We start from the raw sequence: 17381 nt of genomic DNA, 5'->3' as shown, positions 1-17381 counted from the left end.
GACTGGCAACAATTCCCTGGGGCCTCTACAGCTACAACAATGCCAAAAAGCTATAACCAAAAAGCTTCCCATTGTTCTCAGATTGTGTTATATAACTGACTGTTAGACGCTCTCTGCCTGTTCCTCCTTTATGTACAAGTTGCTGGAATAGGCTTTGTCTGGAGAGACACACACACACAGTTTATGCTACAAGTAAGTGATGCCTCCAAGGAGATGTTAATAATGATGTTTAATTTAAATTTGTTGACATGTTTGAATTTATTAAATACTTGTATGGAGGATTAAAGGACCCCAGCAAAAAAGACTCAATAGCTACGGCAGATTCTCCCAGCAAATTTATATAATCCCTGGTTTAACCCCAGGGCAAAATTCCACTGATTTTAATGAGACTAGGATTAAACCCAAATGGATCCAAGGGTCTGAGGCTGAGATTTAGAGTTCTCATTGTCTCTATTCATACTATGACTGTTGGTTTTAGAATTATACCAGTCTTCTCCCTTCCCCAGTGCCTGCACCTTCAAAAATATCCCATCCTCTTTCCAAATCCACATAGATTGAACAGGCGAGAAAAGCCCACAATGGAACAAAGTGGGAAAACAAAAGTAGAGCAGTTTTTGAGTCAAGGACAGAGGAGTGCACCAAACACTGTCCTGAAAGACTTCTTGTTCAACTGAGTCATGGACATATAAGGTAAAGATTAATATTTCAAAGTCAGATGGATGCATTGCCATTGTACAGGGTATTGGAAAACTGTACAAAATTTTCTTATGAGTTCTTCACATTTAGCATTAGTCTGTTTTTACAGAAAGTTGCACTTGGGGAATTAATCTCTTGTTTCCTGCACATGCAAGAGAGTACCCTTTGTTAAGGAATGATAAGACACTTCTAAGAATAGTAATACGGAGAGCATCAGCTTTGCAAGACATTACAGGAAAAATACAGGCTCCAGCACCTGTTTTTTGGTTTTCATAGGCTTCAACATAACATTATGCTCTTTTAGAGCCAGCTTCATCCTGTGTTTATGACCATGAATCCTAACCGAGTTCACTGTAAGTGAAGGTGTACTTTATCCTACAGGCTCCAATCCTGCAAAGCCCTACACACGTGCTTTGTTTTACCGATTGCAAGCGGTCTCAGCAACTTCAACAGGATTACTCACAATTCATATACTTAAACACATGTGCAAATCTATAGAGTATCAGCACCTGAATACATAATTTGAATCATGGGTTTCTTCTCTTTCCCTCAATATGGCCTGGTTACTGTTCCCACTGAATACATGAGAAATTCTCCAATGACTGCTACAGATACAGGATTGGGAATAATTTACGTGCATTGTGGCAGGGCACTGTGTGTGCCTGCCACTTTGAGGCCCAGGAGCTGGCAGCCTCCAGGTGCCTGATGAGGGCAGCCATTTTGGGCTCAGGGCTGCCTGCATAAAAGGGCCAGTTTGGCTGCTGGGGCATGCAACAACATTGCCTGGCCTGAGGGTTGCTGAGTTTTATCGGGAGGTAAGGGAGGAGCTGTAGGGGATGGTAGAAGGCTCCTGGTCCTGGGTACAATTGGAAACTAAACCTGTTGGGAGTGGGTGGCCTGGTGGGGCTCCCAGTGGTGCAGGAGTCCCCAGGAAATGGCAGGCCAGCGATCACCTCGGTGAAAGGCAGGTTGGGGTGCCTTAACCCCTAGCCCTCACCTTTGGGCAGGTTGTGTACACTGGAGGTAGTTGTGGGGGTGCAAGCCCTGAGGAGGAGAGCTGGAGGCCAGGTGTGGCCAAGGCTGCCTGAGCCCACCTGTGGAGGGAAGACCTGAGTAAAGGGGGCATTATGGGCAGTGTGTGGAGCCCCCAGTGTGAGGGGGCTCAGCCAGAGAGGGAGCTGAATCTTGACCCCAGTAGGTCCTCCAATGTGGGGAGGCAGAGTTTGGGTCGAATACAACACTGGTAGTAGCACCATGACCTGCTGCCCAGGGGGGGAGTGTGAGTCCTCTGTGAGACCCTGACACACCAGTTGTGGTGTGAGGTAACCCCAGCTCCCCACCTCTGTGGAGGGGGACCCTGGGATAAGGGTACAGGTCATACAGTGAGGCCTGCCAGAGCTTCCCCTGACTGGCTTGGGGAAGGGGCAGGACCAGGAGGGTCAGAAGGGCATCCCTCTCAGTGGGCCTCCTCGCCCAAGAGCCAGGGGCCTGACCTCCCGACTGGCCTGGAGGTGGGCCAGGGCTAGTACGCTGAAGGTCCCAGTGAGGGGACCACACCTGAAGGGGAACCAGTGGCAGGATATATGGCTCGGTATGACGGTGGCAGAGTCCGCCTGAAGGGAGGAACTCAGCTGGGGGTCCTGCAGCAGGGTTCTGGGCCCCATCGTGGGGGACCAGTGCCTATGAGAACATCATGTCATCTGTGAAGCTTGGGCTGCGGTGCAGGGGAGGAATGGAGCTGCAGATAGTGCCCCCTAGCAGCCGGGCAGAAAATGGGCAGCCTCCTGCCTAATTACATCTACTAATTAATCGATTTAAGACCCAGGCAGTAGGCCCCCTGTTACATGCATGGTACAAATTTTGGGAATAGTTTATGGGCATGGTACAGAGCACCACGAACCTGATATGATGTTTGCCTCAGATCAGTGTAAATCAAAAGCAATTCTGATGACCTTGAGTGAGTTGCTCCCATGTGAAAGGGCTGCCAGTGGAAAGCAGACCCATGTTTACAGCTTTGGCAAGAATAATTTTTAAATGCTGTGAAAGCTTTGGTGCTAGAGTGTACATTTTGACAACTACAAGCAAACACTAGTGTAAATCTTCCGGGATTTATATATGTTTTCTTTTCGAAACTTGTGCTAACGCTCTTCTACAGTAAGCAATTTATACTTGATACCTAATTTTAAATGTAGTCAGGGAAGCAGTTACTGTAGTTCAGCTAGGGTCATCCAGCACCTAAGTAGTATCCTAAAATATACCAGGCATTACTGGCAAAGAAACCATCAGGCAAAAAAAATGCTCATTTACCAATCAAATTATTTTACCACATGGGTTTCACCCTCTATACTGTAACCATTGGGAAAAGAGATGGGACGCTAATCTTTGCTGTACGTAGAGGAGATTTTCTTTCTGCCTTACTGAGAACAAGGCAGTAGTTTATCCTATTGAGCAGAAAACAAATGTTAATCTGGAAAGATCTGGCTAATCCAGTATTTTAAGGTTGGAGAGTAATGTAGATCCAGTTCCACTGGGGTTTATAGTACAAAATTGAGGGACAGTTTTTACAGCTTGGAAGTAGTTTTGTGAGCTGATCACTGCCCCTGAAATGACTATTATCTTGACTGTATAATGGGGGCTTTCAGATCCCAGCTTTTATCGCATTCTGTTTTCTCTTCCTTTGCCTTTTCATGAATATTGAGTCATCAAAAATAGTTTCACTGACAGAGCTACTAATGATACCAGCTGGTGAATCAGAGGCTCATACACTGTCTAGTGCCTGCTCTATAACCGTCTTAGTACGCTACTTATGAAAGCTAACAAAAACTAAAGATTCCTATTTATGTGCAGCTCCCTTGAGAAATGCTGGAGTAGTTATTTTAAAATTAGAAAATGTTAACGGAACAAGACAAATATGCAGTTGCTTAAACACAAGGTCATGGTGTGACATAAGAAACTGAAGCTTAGCACAAGTTAGTCAATTTTAACTACAAGTAAGTTCTTTTGTGTGTGTATATTTTTACAAAAAAAAAAAAAGTCTCTCCCCTTTGCAGAAGAGATGTATGTTTTATTCCTTACAAGACAGAGCTGTTCCTCATGTTACTAGAAAAAGCTAGTATCAGCAAGCCAGAAAAATGCTGATAAACAGAAGCAAATATAACAAATGATGTCAGCCATGGAGATGCCTACAGAACTGTGATAGAAGCATATGGTGGCATCCTTCTTCTATAGTGCAGCACCGGAGGGCAAGTTAGACTGAGAGTGCATTTACTTAAACTAATATTGCCCAGGTCCAAAAGGCTGAACAATAACAACATGCCTAGATAAGGAGATATGTAAATATGCATGCAAAATAGCCAAAGAGAGGTTCAAGTTGAATGCTATTTCAAGCATTTTTTTCTTATTTTTTCTTCTTCTTCTTATTTTTTATTTTATTTATTTTATATTTTTTTTGTAAAGGGTCATTTATTCTCGGGGAAGGCCTTTTTCTTGCAGTCCTGCAGTGATAGTTTCCTATATTTGTAACACACCCTTTTTGTAGAAAAACAGGCAGATGCAGAATGAACCAAGCCCCCCTCCCCCTTTCCACATAAAGCACTATAGTTTGCTACTCTCCATGCTGGGAACACTCCTATGTTTTGATCAGTCCCGGGTATCTTCTTGCCCTCCCCACCCCCAACTTTATAGCAAGGCACCTCCTAGTACTTGATCACAGGCAAAAAGAAAATGCACCTCTGCTGATAAGAAAAGCAACTGGAAGATTAATTCGGTAAACAAAATATCCCAGACGCCGGCATTATCAAGTGTCACTGCAATTACACAGCATCTTAACAAAACATGTCACCTTAATTAAAGCAATCGTAATCGCAATAAAAATAACAATAGCAGCCAGGCGGACGACAGCTTCTTTCGAGCCTTGGCAAGGACACATCTGCATTTCTGTTACAAAACTGTTAGTTACGGCAACATTAACTGAAACCGAAATGTGGTCTAACCTAAGTCGCGTTGCATAACAACTTGGAAGCCGGGAAAGGTTAATTCAAAAGGCAGAAAAAGACAGAGGCAAACGAAATGACTTAACGCGCAGAGAGTGGTTCCCCTCTCGCTCGGCTCCCAACAAAAGCCGAAAGCGCGGAGACATCGCAAAGCCAGAGCTGGCCCCCGAGAAATGCTGGGGTGGTGTAGAAAAATAGCAGGACAGCCGCTGTACTCACGTATCTCTTCAGTTTCTTTTCGGGGGGTGATTTAATGAGCCATCCATTGCAAACCACGTCCCCTGAGCTCATCTTCCCCCCCGCCGCCGACAGCGGAGACACGGGCTCCAGCGTGTGTATTGTTCCCAGCCAATTTGAAACTAGCAGTAATCAGCTTCCTTCAGCTGTGCTCCAATGCTGCTCTCGCACAAGGAGGAAGTCATGACATTGATCACTGACACGGCGGCTCCCCCTCCCACTGACAGCACAATGCAACACACGGAGCACGTGACGGCGCCGGGGGGACGGGGTAAACAAAAACAAGCGTGTGCCAGATGCCCCGAGGGCACCCGCGCGGGATCCCCGCCCCCTCGCGGCTGCACGGCTGGCCTTTCGGCGTAATCCCCCTCGGAGCAGCCGGCGCGGGACGGGGGGAGGAGGGGGTCTAAATACGGCCCCGCATGGGCAAGCCGGGGGTCTGATTTCACTCGGCGGCGAGGAGGCAGCCGTGGGAGGGAGCGGCTTTCTCCGCCGCCGAGCCGCACGCAAAGCGGGATGCCCTTTCGCACAGCCCCGCTCGCGGGAGCTCTCAGCCCTGCCCCTGCGAGGGAAGGTCACTGTCACCGCTGCTGGGGACGGGCCCGCAGGAAAGTCTTCCCCCTCGGGCGCTGCGTCCTGCTGCGGCCGCCGCGCCGCCGCAGCCTGGTCAGCTCCAGGATGCCCTGCCCTGCCCTGCCCTGCCCTGCCCTGCCCCGCCGGCTCGACCCACCCCACCCCGCCCCGGGGCCGCGCTGCGGTGGGACGGCTTTGTGTGAGCAGGTTCTGCTCGGCTGGGAGAGCTCCGCTGGCCGGGGCGGCTGCCTCGCTAGGTTAGACGTGCAAGGCTGGCACTGCCTGGTGCCTGGCGAGCGGCAGTAACCCCCTGGCAGCGGGCAGTGAGCCAGAAGAGGGGCCTCTCCGAGCCCACCGCTCCTGACAGCCTGTCCTGACTCGGTACTGGCGGCTTTTAATGTGTTGCAAAAGTCTCCAGGCTTTGTCTTAGCTGGGTAGCTACGCACTGAGGAGGCTCGCCCATGGCACTTGTCTGGGAACGTGCTCTCGCCACAGTTTTCTACCTGGCCTTGCTAAAGGATAGAGAATTAAAGAGCTGATTAGGGAGATCTCATCAGCCTTGGTGGAGGGTGTGGCAGACATTTCTCAGGGAGGTTGGGGGAACTTGCTCAATGTATTTTCAAACAATTTAAGAAATACAAGAGCCATGGCAAGGTTGAAAGGACGTGAATTAAGGGAGTTCTGCCAGCTTCAATTCCTTTCACTCCAGTGTTGGTGACACTGGGCATAACCCTGGGTAACTCTGTTGCCGGCACAAGGTGCCCGAGGGAGGCAACACCAGTTTATGCTTGAAGGTTTGCTTCAGCTTTGACTAGCGGCTCCTTGCCTAGGGTTAGTAGGGACAACTGCAATTGTACTTGTGTTACAAGTGCAACACAAGTATAGCAAGCCAAGCAGTTGGTTTTTTAACTTGGTCTCATTTCTCTAAACTTGCACTAGGTTTGCTTTGCTGCATCCTGTTTAGCCCATAGTTCTGCAATGGCACATCACAATTCACTGTGTGACTACAAACATTTCTTGGGATCCTACATACACAATTATAGACAAAACCATCTTCAAAAAATAAGACAGACAGACTGAAGGAGAGACTCTGTCTGTATACAGATGAAATGCCTGCCATACTGAAATGAAAAACCTGGAATTATTTATATATTCTTGATGTTTTGCTTTTCAAATTAGGTTAGTGAGCTTCACATTTTGATTCTCATGCATCAGGAGACCTTACTGTATGAAAGAGCTACTGTGAAACTCACCAAGGCTAGCATGTTTTAGGTGAGTAGTGATACATTTTACCATGAGGTGCCAAGGGAATAAACAGTGGGCAGGACAACCCCCTCCCCACTAAATACAAGTACTAAGCTAAATGCAGGTACTAAACTAAATGTACTAAATTAAGTACAATCCCTCTTCCTTCCACCCATCCACTTCATGCTGAAACAAAATGATGATCCTTTCTGGAAGGAGACCAGACCCAATATTGCTGACTCTTGTTGGTTTATTGTTAGTCTCACAATATCTGATGTTTGTCTCAGTACCACAGCTCCTGGAGTGATGCAGCTACACAGTAAGCAGGAATTGTTCATGTGCAGATTATAAATACGTCTAGCTTTTGTGGTTGCAGAGAAACAGCTGGAAAATATGAAACACAAACCTTCAAAAACCAGAAGGTAAAACAAATGAAGAACTAAAAATGTATTTTTAAGATTGCACATTTTACCTTTAGCTGAATGTTCAAGTTTGACTTGTGCCAGGTATTGTCATATTTAGATATCATTTTAGATTCAGATTCATTGCCCTTAGTCATATAAATAGCATCCTACTCCTTCAAGAGTTCCATTAAGTTAGTGCTTGCAAAGCAAGGTGTGGTTCAGCTTCAGTAAGGAAATGGGATCTGGCCAGTTTTAGTAGGCTGCTGGCTCAGAAATTATATATTTCTGAAAACCATGCTGTAACCTTCTGCAATACAGTCTAAAGCATGGTTTTAAAGCAATCCTAAGACTCTTTTGAGACAATGGCCCTGTACAAATTGTTGTTGCTTATCCATATTTGTATATAGTTCATCCTATCTTACAGTATGTATATTGATTTGGCTAGTAATCAGAGGTGCTTTGGTCTTTTGTTTAGTTTTTGCCATGTGCCCTGCTGGTATATTATGGCAAGGTGTCTTTGTGACTGCTGGATGTAGCAGGTGACTTAGAGACTACAACCAAAGACACTCTGAAACTTCATCTATTTTAGAACATGCCTGGGTGTGTCTACATGAGACACTTAATGCTCATTAGACTATGTCTACTCCTCATCACTGTGGTGGGCAAAGCATGGTAGCATCACCAAAAAAATGTTCATCTGGGCTAACGCGCAGTAGTGCCAATTATGTACAACTAAATGCGTTGTAATTACAGTGCATTAATGAATGTGTAGATGTGCCTCCTGGGCTCCTTAATTCACAGCTCATCTCACTGGATACCTCATTATCCCTGTTCATGTGCAAGAAGCAAGAAGTCTGATCGTCTCCGCAGGTTACGTTTGTGGAACTACTGTTGACCTTTAGAGCTGCATGGCTTAGGTTCTGATAACCGTAGACACCACTTCTCATTTTATACAGTGGGATGCAAGTGGAGCAGGCAGGTAGGCAAACATCAAGTGCAGAGAAGGAGACTCCTAGTACAGGCACAAAATGAAAACCAAGAGTATTTGCAGTTTGGATGGAAAAAAAGGCTGAACTTTTGAAGTGATATGAATGCAAAATAGCAAGGCATGGGTATGGTCTGGATGAATTTGCATGGGCATGGTCTGGATGCATTTGCCTAGAAAGGAAACCTGGATATGGCCTGGATGATGGGGACAATGATGGCATCATCCATCAACCCAAAGCATGGGCAAAGACAGAAGTGAAGGAGGAGACAGATTATAGTTTTGGCCACTCTGAGCTTACATTAGCAGCTGGACATCCAAGAGAAGTCAGAGAGATGTTGATAGGCAGGGCTGATGGAAGGACAAAAACATCTGGGTCACTGGCACAAAAGACCATGCTTATGAGAAAGATCCCCTGATGTACGAGAGAAAAGCACAAGGATGCAGTTTGGGCAACCCCAACTGGATGGGAAATGGTTGGAACTAACCAGTTTCAGGCTGTTGGACATTGCTGCTATGGAGGTTTCCAAAAGCTGGGTATTTCAAGGTATAAATGGACTGATAGCTTTCTTTTCTTCATAGATGCCAAAACCCCCCCCCATTTTCATTGGTCAGGTATTTTGAATAAATAAGTTCATCTCTGGATGGCACCACATGCTTTACAGTTTGCAATGGCAAAGGCTCAAAACCTGGTGAGTTCCACAGATGTAAACCTTAAGGGTATATATCACATTAAGGTTGTCCTCAAACCCATACATACTGACCATCTCTACTATAACATTCTCAATTTGATCCAGTCTGGAAGTGCTGCTGAATTGCTGTTCGATGTTAACCTCTACCTTGCTTGTCTCCTAAACCTCCCCTTTTTGCCATGTGTTTTGAGCTTATGTCACTGTGGAAACATTTTCTAAGGGGAATCTTATAGCTGCAATCCTATAATTTCTTGTTTCTGAGTTTCAGCCATCCTATATGCCATTTCTCGCTCTCCTGTTCCTGAGTAGAGAAAAGTTTGGCAGGGGAGAAGAGTATTTTGCACACTGATTCTTAGCAGTGCTTGGGAAGGGAATATGGCATACATCTTAGTGCTCTACTCAAGAAAAGAAGCACAGTATGGATGGCTTGGAATGATGTAGACAAGGAAGACTGGCTCGCATGATGGCAACTTCAAGGGTGCCCTAATCAGTGCAGACACACCCTAAATAGTCCAGAGAAAGCAAATAAAAAAATAAAACTTTCTTCCTCCAAGAGAGAGTTCCTCATACTGAGGAATTTTCAGCCTCTAAAATCAACCAAGCTTTCCTATCGTATCTCAGGCCTGCTCCAGCTGTCTCAAACCCTATTGAGAGTATCTAGGGACAGAAGCCAGACTGCAGGGTGCCGAGGGTGAAGTCATATAGCTATGTTTGGTCATTTTGAAATGGGGTGGGAGGGAAAAGAGCTGAATTTCAGCTAAAATGCCATTATAGTACCATAAAACTTCCAGGCCAATGATATTTGCTTGCTTCTTCAAATAAATTAATTTGTAGGCTTTGGAAGGACCAGCAGATAAAGTGAAGGTCAAACTTCCCTATTATCTGAAAAGAAGAGGGCTTTTTTTTCTTTATGAAATTAGTCCTGGCTTGGTTATTTAAGTCGGGCAGAAGAACTGATTTCAGACTGACACAGCTAACTACCTCTCTGTATTCCAGTTTGCAATAGTTTAATGGTGTTAGGGCCAGACAAGACTAATAGGTCATCTAATCTGACCTCCTAATTATCAGAGGCCATTACATTTAACCCATCTGTGTGCATAATAAGCCTAATACTTTACATTAAAGTAAAGCCTTTTGGACCTCAGGAGACTACATTGTTATATGTCTCAGGCAGAGATCAGGAGAAACCATCGATGACCCATGTCTCTGCAATGGCAGGAAATTGATTAGGTGAGGTACTGGTATGTCCAGAGGGTCCTAGTCCACAGTCCATGCTGAAATCTTGCTGCCAATCTGACCAGGGAATGATTCTTCCTTAAACCCATAACTACATCAGTTCCACCCCTGAGAATGTGTGTAAGATGCATGAGCCAGGTGTCCAAGGAAATAAATGATATATAAACTAGCAAATTGCCCATCAAGAATGATAGGGGGGCTGGCAGGGACAGAACCCAGCCCCTGGCCCTGCACTCCCATTCCCCCCATCCTCATCCGCCTCCCACCCCGCTTTGGACCTGACTCTGTTCCACCCCCCGCATTGCTTTGGGCCTGATCCTGTTCCCCCCGGCGGTTTGGGTCCAGAGACGCTCCCCTTCACCCCCCACTCTACTGTGGCAGGCCCGACACCATTCCCCCCCTGCCACTGCAGCCTGAGCTGGTTCCCCACCACAGTGTGGCGGGCCCGACCCCATTCCCCCCTGCCCCTTCCACGCCATGGTGGGTCTGACCCCATTGCCCTGCCTCGCAGCACCGCTGCCTCCCAGGAGCAGGGGGCCAGGGAGGAAGTTTGTCCTGCCATCCCCTCTGTCCCCCTTGGGGAGCACCTTGTGCTGCTGCCACCTGATGGGAGCAGGGCTGAGGGTGGGGGTAGGGGGCGAGGCCTTCAGTGCCAGCTTTCTTTCTTTCTGCTCTGTCCCCTCTGTCCCTGCTGTCATGGCAGTGCTCCACCACGCTGCCACCACCATCTCCTGTCCAGAACGCCCCTGGAGCACTCTGACTGGCGGCCAAGACAACCAATCAGAGTGCAAATAAAGCATTATAGACAGACAGACAGACTAAGGCTTTTTATATATAGAGAGTCTTCAGAGCATTGGTCTGTATCATCCAGTACATCCTGACTCAGGCTGTGACCAATCCTTCATATTACAGAGGAAACAATCATACATATAATACAACAGAATACAGCTGGGAAACATTGGGAAAAAAGTCTTTTGGACTCTTTCAAGCAACTGCTATAAAACACAGAGGTATGCTGTTTACTACAGTTATTGCGTTAATATAGACCAGCAAGTGTTATAAGCACATTGAGGGCAATAGTGAGTATTTTGGCCTTACCATGGCCCATGAAGGATGGAAAAAAAATGGGAATTTATAGGTTCAAAGATTCATACACTCCAAGGCCTGAAGAGATGCTTAGATGGGCCAACCTGAGCTACTCATGCCATCCTGTAATAACACTTCTCCCAAAATCTGGATTAAACAGATCTGTCAGCTTGCCTGCATACTCCAAGTAATGAGGAGTCCATCTCTTTCCCCAGCAAATTGTTTTAATTAGGGCTGTGCAAAGCTTCAGGTGCTGATTTGATTCGGAGGAGCTTCAGCTCAATTTGGCGGCTGAATTTCCAAATTCAAATTGAAACAGGAGACCAATAAAAAGGTCCAAATCAATTTGAAGCTCTCAGAATCTATTTAGAAAAGATTTGGAGAGCTTCAGAGATTCAGGAAGTCCCTGCTTGCTGCCGCAGGGAACTGGACCCGGACTCTGTGTCGGGTCACAACCCATGGGTTAAGAAATACTATTCTAGGAGAAATTCTACTAGTGGTGATTACAGAGGCAGGGATACAGTGCCATGGACTTTGTGGAAGGCTGCCACCAGTTGACTCAGCTGTAAAATGAACACTGAGTCATTCGGGTTGCAGAGTCAAAGATTCATGAATACATGAAGGCCACCAAATGTTCAGGTGCAGGAGTCAAGGTGGATCTTATCTATCTGGACTTCAAGAAGGCCTTTGACACAGTATCCCATACCATCCTTATAAATAAACTGAGGGGATTTGCCTTGGATGATTACATGGTAGACTGGGTAGCAAACTGGCTCAGGGGTCACACTCAGAGAGTGGTAGTGGATGAGTTGGTGTCAATCTGGAAAGATGTGTGCGGTGGAGTCCCTCAGGGCTTAGTTCTGGAGCTGGTGCTGTTCAACATCTTCATCAGTGATCTGGATGAAGGGGTGGAAAACACCTTGTCCAAATTTGTGGATGACACAAAAATATGGGGTGAAGCTAACACCTTGGAGAAGAGGAACTAGAACCAGGCTGACCTAGACAGGTTGGGGAAGTGGGCAGAGAGCAACAGGATGCAACTCAATAAGGACAAATGGAAGGTGCTGCATCAAGGGAGAAAATACTGCCATCATACCTATAGACTGTGGGGTGACCTTCTCAGCACCACTGAGGCAGAAAGGGATCTTAGAGGCACTGTTGACTCCAGTATGAACATGAGTCATCTATGTGATGAAGTCTGCAGAGCCAATGGCACCTTGTTGTGCATCTGTAGGTGCTTCACAAACAGGTCCAGGGAGGTTATTCTCCCTATGCAGCACTGGTCAGACTGCAGCTGGAGTACTGCGTCCAGTTCTGGACGCCGCAGTTCAAGCGGGATGCGGACAACCTGGAAAGGGTTCAAAGAAGAGCCACTCATCTGATTGGAGGCCTGTAGGGAAGCCCCTGCGAGGAAAGGCTAAGGGACCTTAACCTCTTCAGCCTCTCCAAAAGAAGGCTGAGAGGGGAACTTATGGCGTCGTACAAATTCATAGGGGGAGAGCAACATGAAATAGGTGATGATCTGTTTACCAGGGCACCCCCTGGAACAACAAGGAACAATGGCCATAAGCTACTGGAGAGTAGGTTTGGACTGGACATTAGAAAAAAGTTCTTCACGGTCAGGGTTGCCAGAATCTGGAATGGGCTTCCAAGGGAGGTGGTGCTTGCCCACCAAGAGGAGACTGGACAGGCACCTGGCTGGGATCACATGATTGGGATCACCCAGGTTTGGTGACCATCTTCTTGCCTGCCAGGGGCAGGGGGTCAGACTAGATGGCCCACTGAGGTCCCTTCCGACCCTGGAATCTATGACTTCTCAGATTTGACACTGGGGTTAGTGTTACACCACAGTAGCTTTGCTACAGAACCTGACATTCCCTAACCATACTAATCCATTCTCACCTCTGGTTTCCAGTGGCAAGATCACTTCCATTTAATTTTTTTCTTGCAATACATGCAAAGATCCTATATTTTAATTTCTTTTTAGCACAGCATTGCACAGATAGCACGCTGAAGCAGTTTGCTGAGGCTAAAACCAGACAACCGGTTTGACCTGGATTTGAGCATGTTTTACGGAGGGACAAGCCTATTGTCCCACATGAAGTACCTGTAAATATCTGAGTTAATACTTTGTCATGGAACTATCACTGCTAATTCCAGTTAATTGCCTTTAAGCCTTTTGTGTAAACAACTGTCCTGCTTCCATTTTGATGGAAGTCAAATCTCAGACTAATCAACCCCAGATTAAACAGGTTGTCTGTTCTTAGCCTTTATCGCTTCCCAGAACTGTCTCTCTTTCTGTAAATATAAACTTACATTCTTTTTCCTCCAAATCTATAACCTTGGATTTAGCTATATAAAAATGCTTTCTGTTGCATTACAACCACTAAACCAATTAATTTGAATCATTTTCTGTAACAGCAACTTGTCTTCCTCATTATTTACTACCCCACCAATCTTTGTGTCATCTGCAAACTTTTCCAGATTATTTTAAATAATTTAGAATCGATAAGAACTATGGAATAGAGCTGGATGAAGTGATACCTGATGTCACATCATAAAAAAATTACATTTTGACATCTGTCAGGGAGCCAATTTTTAATCAGTTTAATATATGCCATATTAGTTAAATATAATTTAGGGCTATATTTTAATCCAGATGTCATGTAGTATAAGTCAAACAGCCGCAAGAAGTACAGGTATACTATATCTGTAATGTTCTCTTTATCAACTAGACTTGTAATCTTATCAAAAACTGATAACCGGTTGTTTGAAAAGGCCTCCCTTCCATGATACTGATTGACTGTTATATTATTATTTTGCCTAGGCTTGGTGTCAGGTGAGCCAGGATACAGTACTCTGTATAGTCCCATTTCCTTTGTTCAAATTTTGGAAAAAAGTTAGTAGTCTCCCAGTACTCTGCAGTTTTCTCTGTTTTTCAAGATTAAAATTTAACATTACTGGTTCAGATTTCTTCTCAGGTAGTTCTTTTAACTCTCTTAGGTGTGTATTATCAGGGTCTGTTAAGCTGAAAAGTTTTGTTAGAACAGATGTTGCCTGACATCTTCCTTTATTGCACTCAATACGCTTCTATTCCATCCACAACAGTGAGGCTTTGACTCAAGGTAGAAAACATTTTGCTTTTTCTCTTGGGGGGGTGAGAATGTGCCTAGTTTTAGTAATGTTTTATTTATTCATAGATTCTGTGTAAACTGTTCTCCTGTATTGCACACAATACTATGGGATATCAAGAGAGTATGTATTGTATATTTGGCCAGCCATTGTTCTGCCTACTAGACAAGTAGCCCATAATTATCCACCTGAATTAAGAACATCATATTTTTGCTGACTGTGAAGGTAGATCTAGTTAGGATGCAAACAACCTGGGTGTGAAGGCTGGCTTTGACATTTTTTATCCTAATTTTATGCATTTCACTGAAAAGTAATTAGTCTTACATGTGGACGCCTCACATAGGTCTGGTTGGTCTTCCAGGCATCTCACACTACGTTGCTCCTTATGCCCCAACTGCTGTAACTGGCTGCCCAAGTACACAGCCAGAACTTTACTGCTCCTTTTTTGCCTTTTGTTGGCACTTTTTTCCCCAATTAACTTCCTTGCATTGCTTGTTCAATAAAAGTGATCTTTTTAACAACCAATCACGACTTCTCACCCTCCTTGACCATGGTCCCTCATTATGCCCCTCTCCACTACAATCTGGAAACCCGAAAATGTGGGTCCAAGCACTCCCCACCCCTGATCTCCCTAGTTCCAGCAAGCATGTTGCAGACTTCAGTTAACTGCAGAGTATTGAAGTTTATTGAATTCATGTTTGGGAGAGAAAGAAAAGTGACAACACCCTCAGCCACAGGTCACCTAAGCCCTGGGACCCCCAAAATATGGGTGCAAGCCTTCCCATTCCACTCACCAATTGCAAGGCTAGGTGTTCACTCCCAAACCCTAGTGTTGGAGCCACAGCTCTTCAATGCCTAAAAGTTGATTGTTTTACCTGGACCACTAAGAAAATGTACTTGTGGACACCTCTTGCCCATGGCAGTTGCAAACTGGTTCCTAATCAGTGACATTTGGGAATGCTTTAGGTGTTATGTGTATCCATAGGTATACAGAAAGGTCTGCCTGTTAGGTTTTTCACAGGGCTTCTCACTCTTGCAGATTGGTTAGTACCTGGGTGAGAATGCTCTTGATTCTGCTGGAGTTTTCTAGCATGAATGAGCACTGGCAGGTCTCACTATTGATTTATTGCTCTTAATGTCAGAGATGTCTTTCTTGGAGTAATGTTATTTCACAGCGCTTCTCTATTTTTACTTCTATAAAATGCACTAGTAGTAGGATCTGAAACCATTTAAGTCTTATTGACCCAAAGTTTTTAAGAAAAAAATAGGCAGACATTTGTCTAGGATGGTTTTGAGAGGGATGATCCTGCCTTGGGTAGGGGGCTGGACTAGATGACCTTTCAGCCCTAGTTTTCTATAAGTTTATGATTCTGTGAATGTCTCAAAGAGAAAGCCCATCAAATGAGACTCACCAAATTACCCTTTCCACAGGTCAAAGGCTGGAGAAAAAGTATTCTTAGAGTAATTATTGATCCATTCGGCTTGGACAGGGAGGAATTAATACTTCTGAAAGTTTCTTAGGCCAGATGCCTCAGCTGATAGCTGCAGTGGATGTGGCTTCCTAGGTAGGTCTTTGGACTCTATAGAGCAATATGAAGTCCTTGCATTACATCAACAAGCAAACTGGAAATCAATGCAGTTATCACAAACCTAATTCAGTGCATACCACACTACAGGTATTTTTCTGTTTCACCCTATCTGAGCCTCAGGAATAAGAGGATAAAAGCTCTGATAGTCAGAGTCTTCTGTGTTTGAAGTCAGATGGTAACAGGTCAGAAATTCCTTCAGTTTGTGCTGCACAGAGCAAGCTTGAGGGCTGTTTTAACTGATTATGAAATAACACAGCCATCCTTGGAAGCATAAAGCAGGCTGTGAAAGGGTAGTGAAGGCAGGTACATTTCCCTGGATGTCCTATTCACATATCTCTCCCTCTAAAAATAACCCCCAGTTCTTGAAATTCTGACAATATTTATGTAAAGCGTTTAAAAATATTTTTGCAACAACCACAATATATCTCTCCTTCAAGCGGGCTGTATTTGAACAATTTTTGAGGAGTCTACTGAAAAAATCCGTGTCTTTATTGCATTACCAAAACCTTGCCTTTGGGAAAGCTTAGGGATGCATGCACAAAAGAGCCATAGCCATGGGAAAACAGCCCTTTTCACTCACTCAGTGATGGATGCCTGTTTACATATGGAGCTTGTGCCACACTTACTCAGCAAAATGCTAACATGTTTCTGTAGCATTCCCACAGCAAGCAGAAAAACCCAGTACCACAAAAAAGAAATGACATGCTATACATGTTCCAGCTGTCTCTGACAGTCACCACTTTGCTCCCCCGCCCTTACAGATTAAATATTCCTTTTCCATTTGAAAGGCAAAGGATAGAGGGGAGTGTTGCCTCCTTTGTCTCCTTTCTTTGTATTATACACCCACTTTACAAATCAGGACTAACAAAAGGCAGCAAATAGATTCTGAGAGCAACAGAATTTATGTTTTTAACACTGAACACAACTGGAGACTGACCAGTGCCTACAGGTGATTAAAGAAACTTCCGGCTTATCTTTGCATTGCTGTGCTACATGCACAATGCCAGGGAATAAGCACATGGATACATGTGTACCAATAATTGGTACAGCCCTCATGCTGTACCAATAATTGAAGGGCCAAATGGTCAGCTATCTGCTTTGGAAAGAAGGAGCTACTGTAAAAATAAAACAGGAAAACACACACTTAAACTTGTCCTTGCTGTGTTTGTGCTGGGAGAAACACGTCCAGTTGGTGAGCAGCCTGTGGGTGGTGCCCATTGTTGATATAGACAGGGAAGAGCTTAGCTTTGCCAAAAGCTGGTTTGTGCCGTGATACTACATAGGCTGGATTTTGTCAGCTTGTCCCACAAGAGGGAGAAACATAAACATGCACATTTAAATATGATTGCCCGCTTGGGATTTGGAGTGTCTCTCGGGTCAAGTCCTCATTTGGGACAGTAAATAGTGACGGTGATGGAATTGATCATGTTTGGTTATTTACAAAGAGACAAGTCCTGTTGTCTGACATAGGGATGGGAACAAACAGCGCACAGGAAGCCTTAGGCTCAGAACCT

General features: G+C 45.0%; 1 protein-coding gene across 1 annotated transcript in view; it reads right to left on the bottom strand.

The window, feature by feature from the left end:
- Positions 1 to 5258, bottom strand: part of GAB3 (GRB2 associated binding protein 3) — a 107922-nt gene extending 102664 nt beyond the window's left edge. Inside the window, exon 1 of the mRNA XM_090061054.1 lies at positions 4908 to 5258. Coding sequence (XP_089917180.1) covers positions 4908 to 4979 — 72 coding nt within the window. The 5' untranslated portion in view covers positions 4980 to 5258. The remainder of the gene's footprint in view (positions 1 to 4907) is intronic.
- Positions 5259 to 17381: the final 12123 nt, after the last annotated feature.

This window comes from Crocodylus siamensis, chromosome 8, assembly GCF_052110815.1.
Source record: "Crocodylus siamensis isolate JL-2025a chromosome 8, ASM5211081v1, whole genome shotgun sequence".
In the NCBI taxonomy this organism is placed as follows: Eukaryota; Metazoa; Chordata; order Crocodylia; family Crocodylidae; genus Crocodylus; species Crocodylus siamensis.
This window is presented reverse-complemented; position numbering and strand designations above follow the sequence as displayed.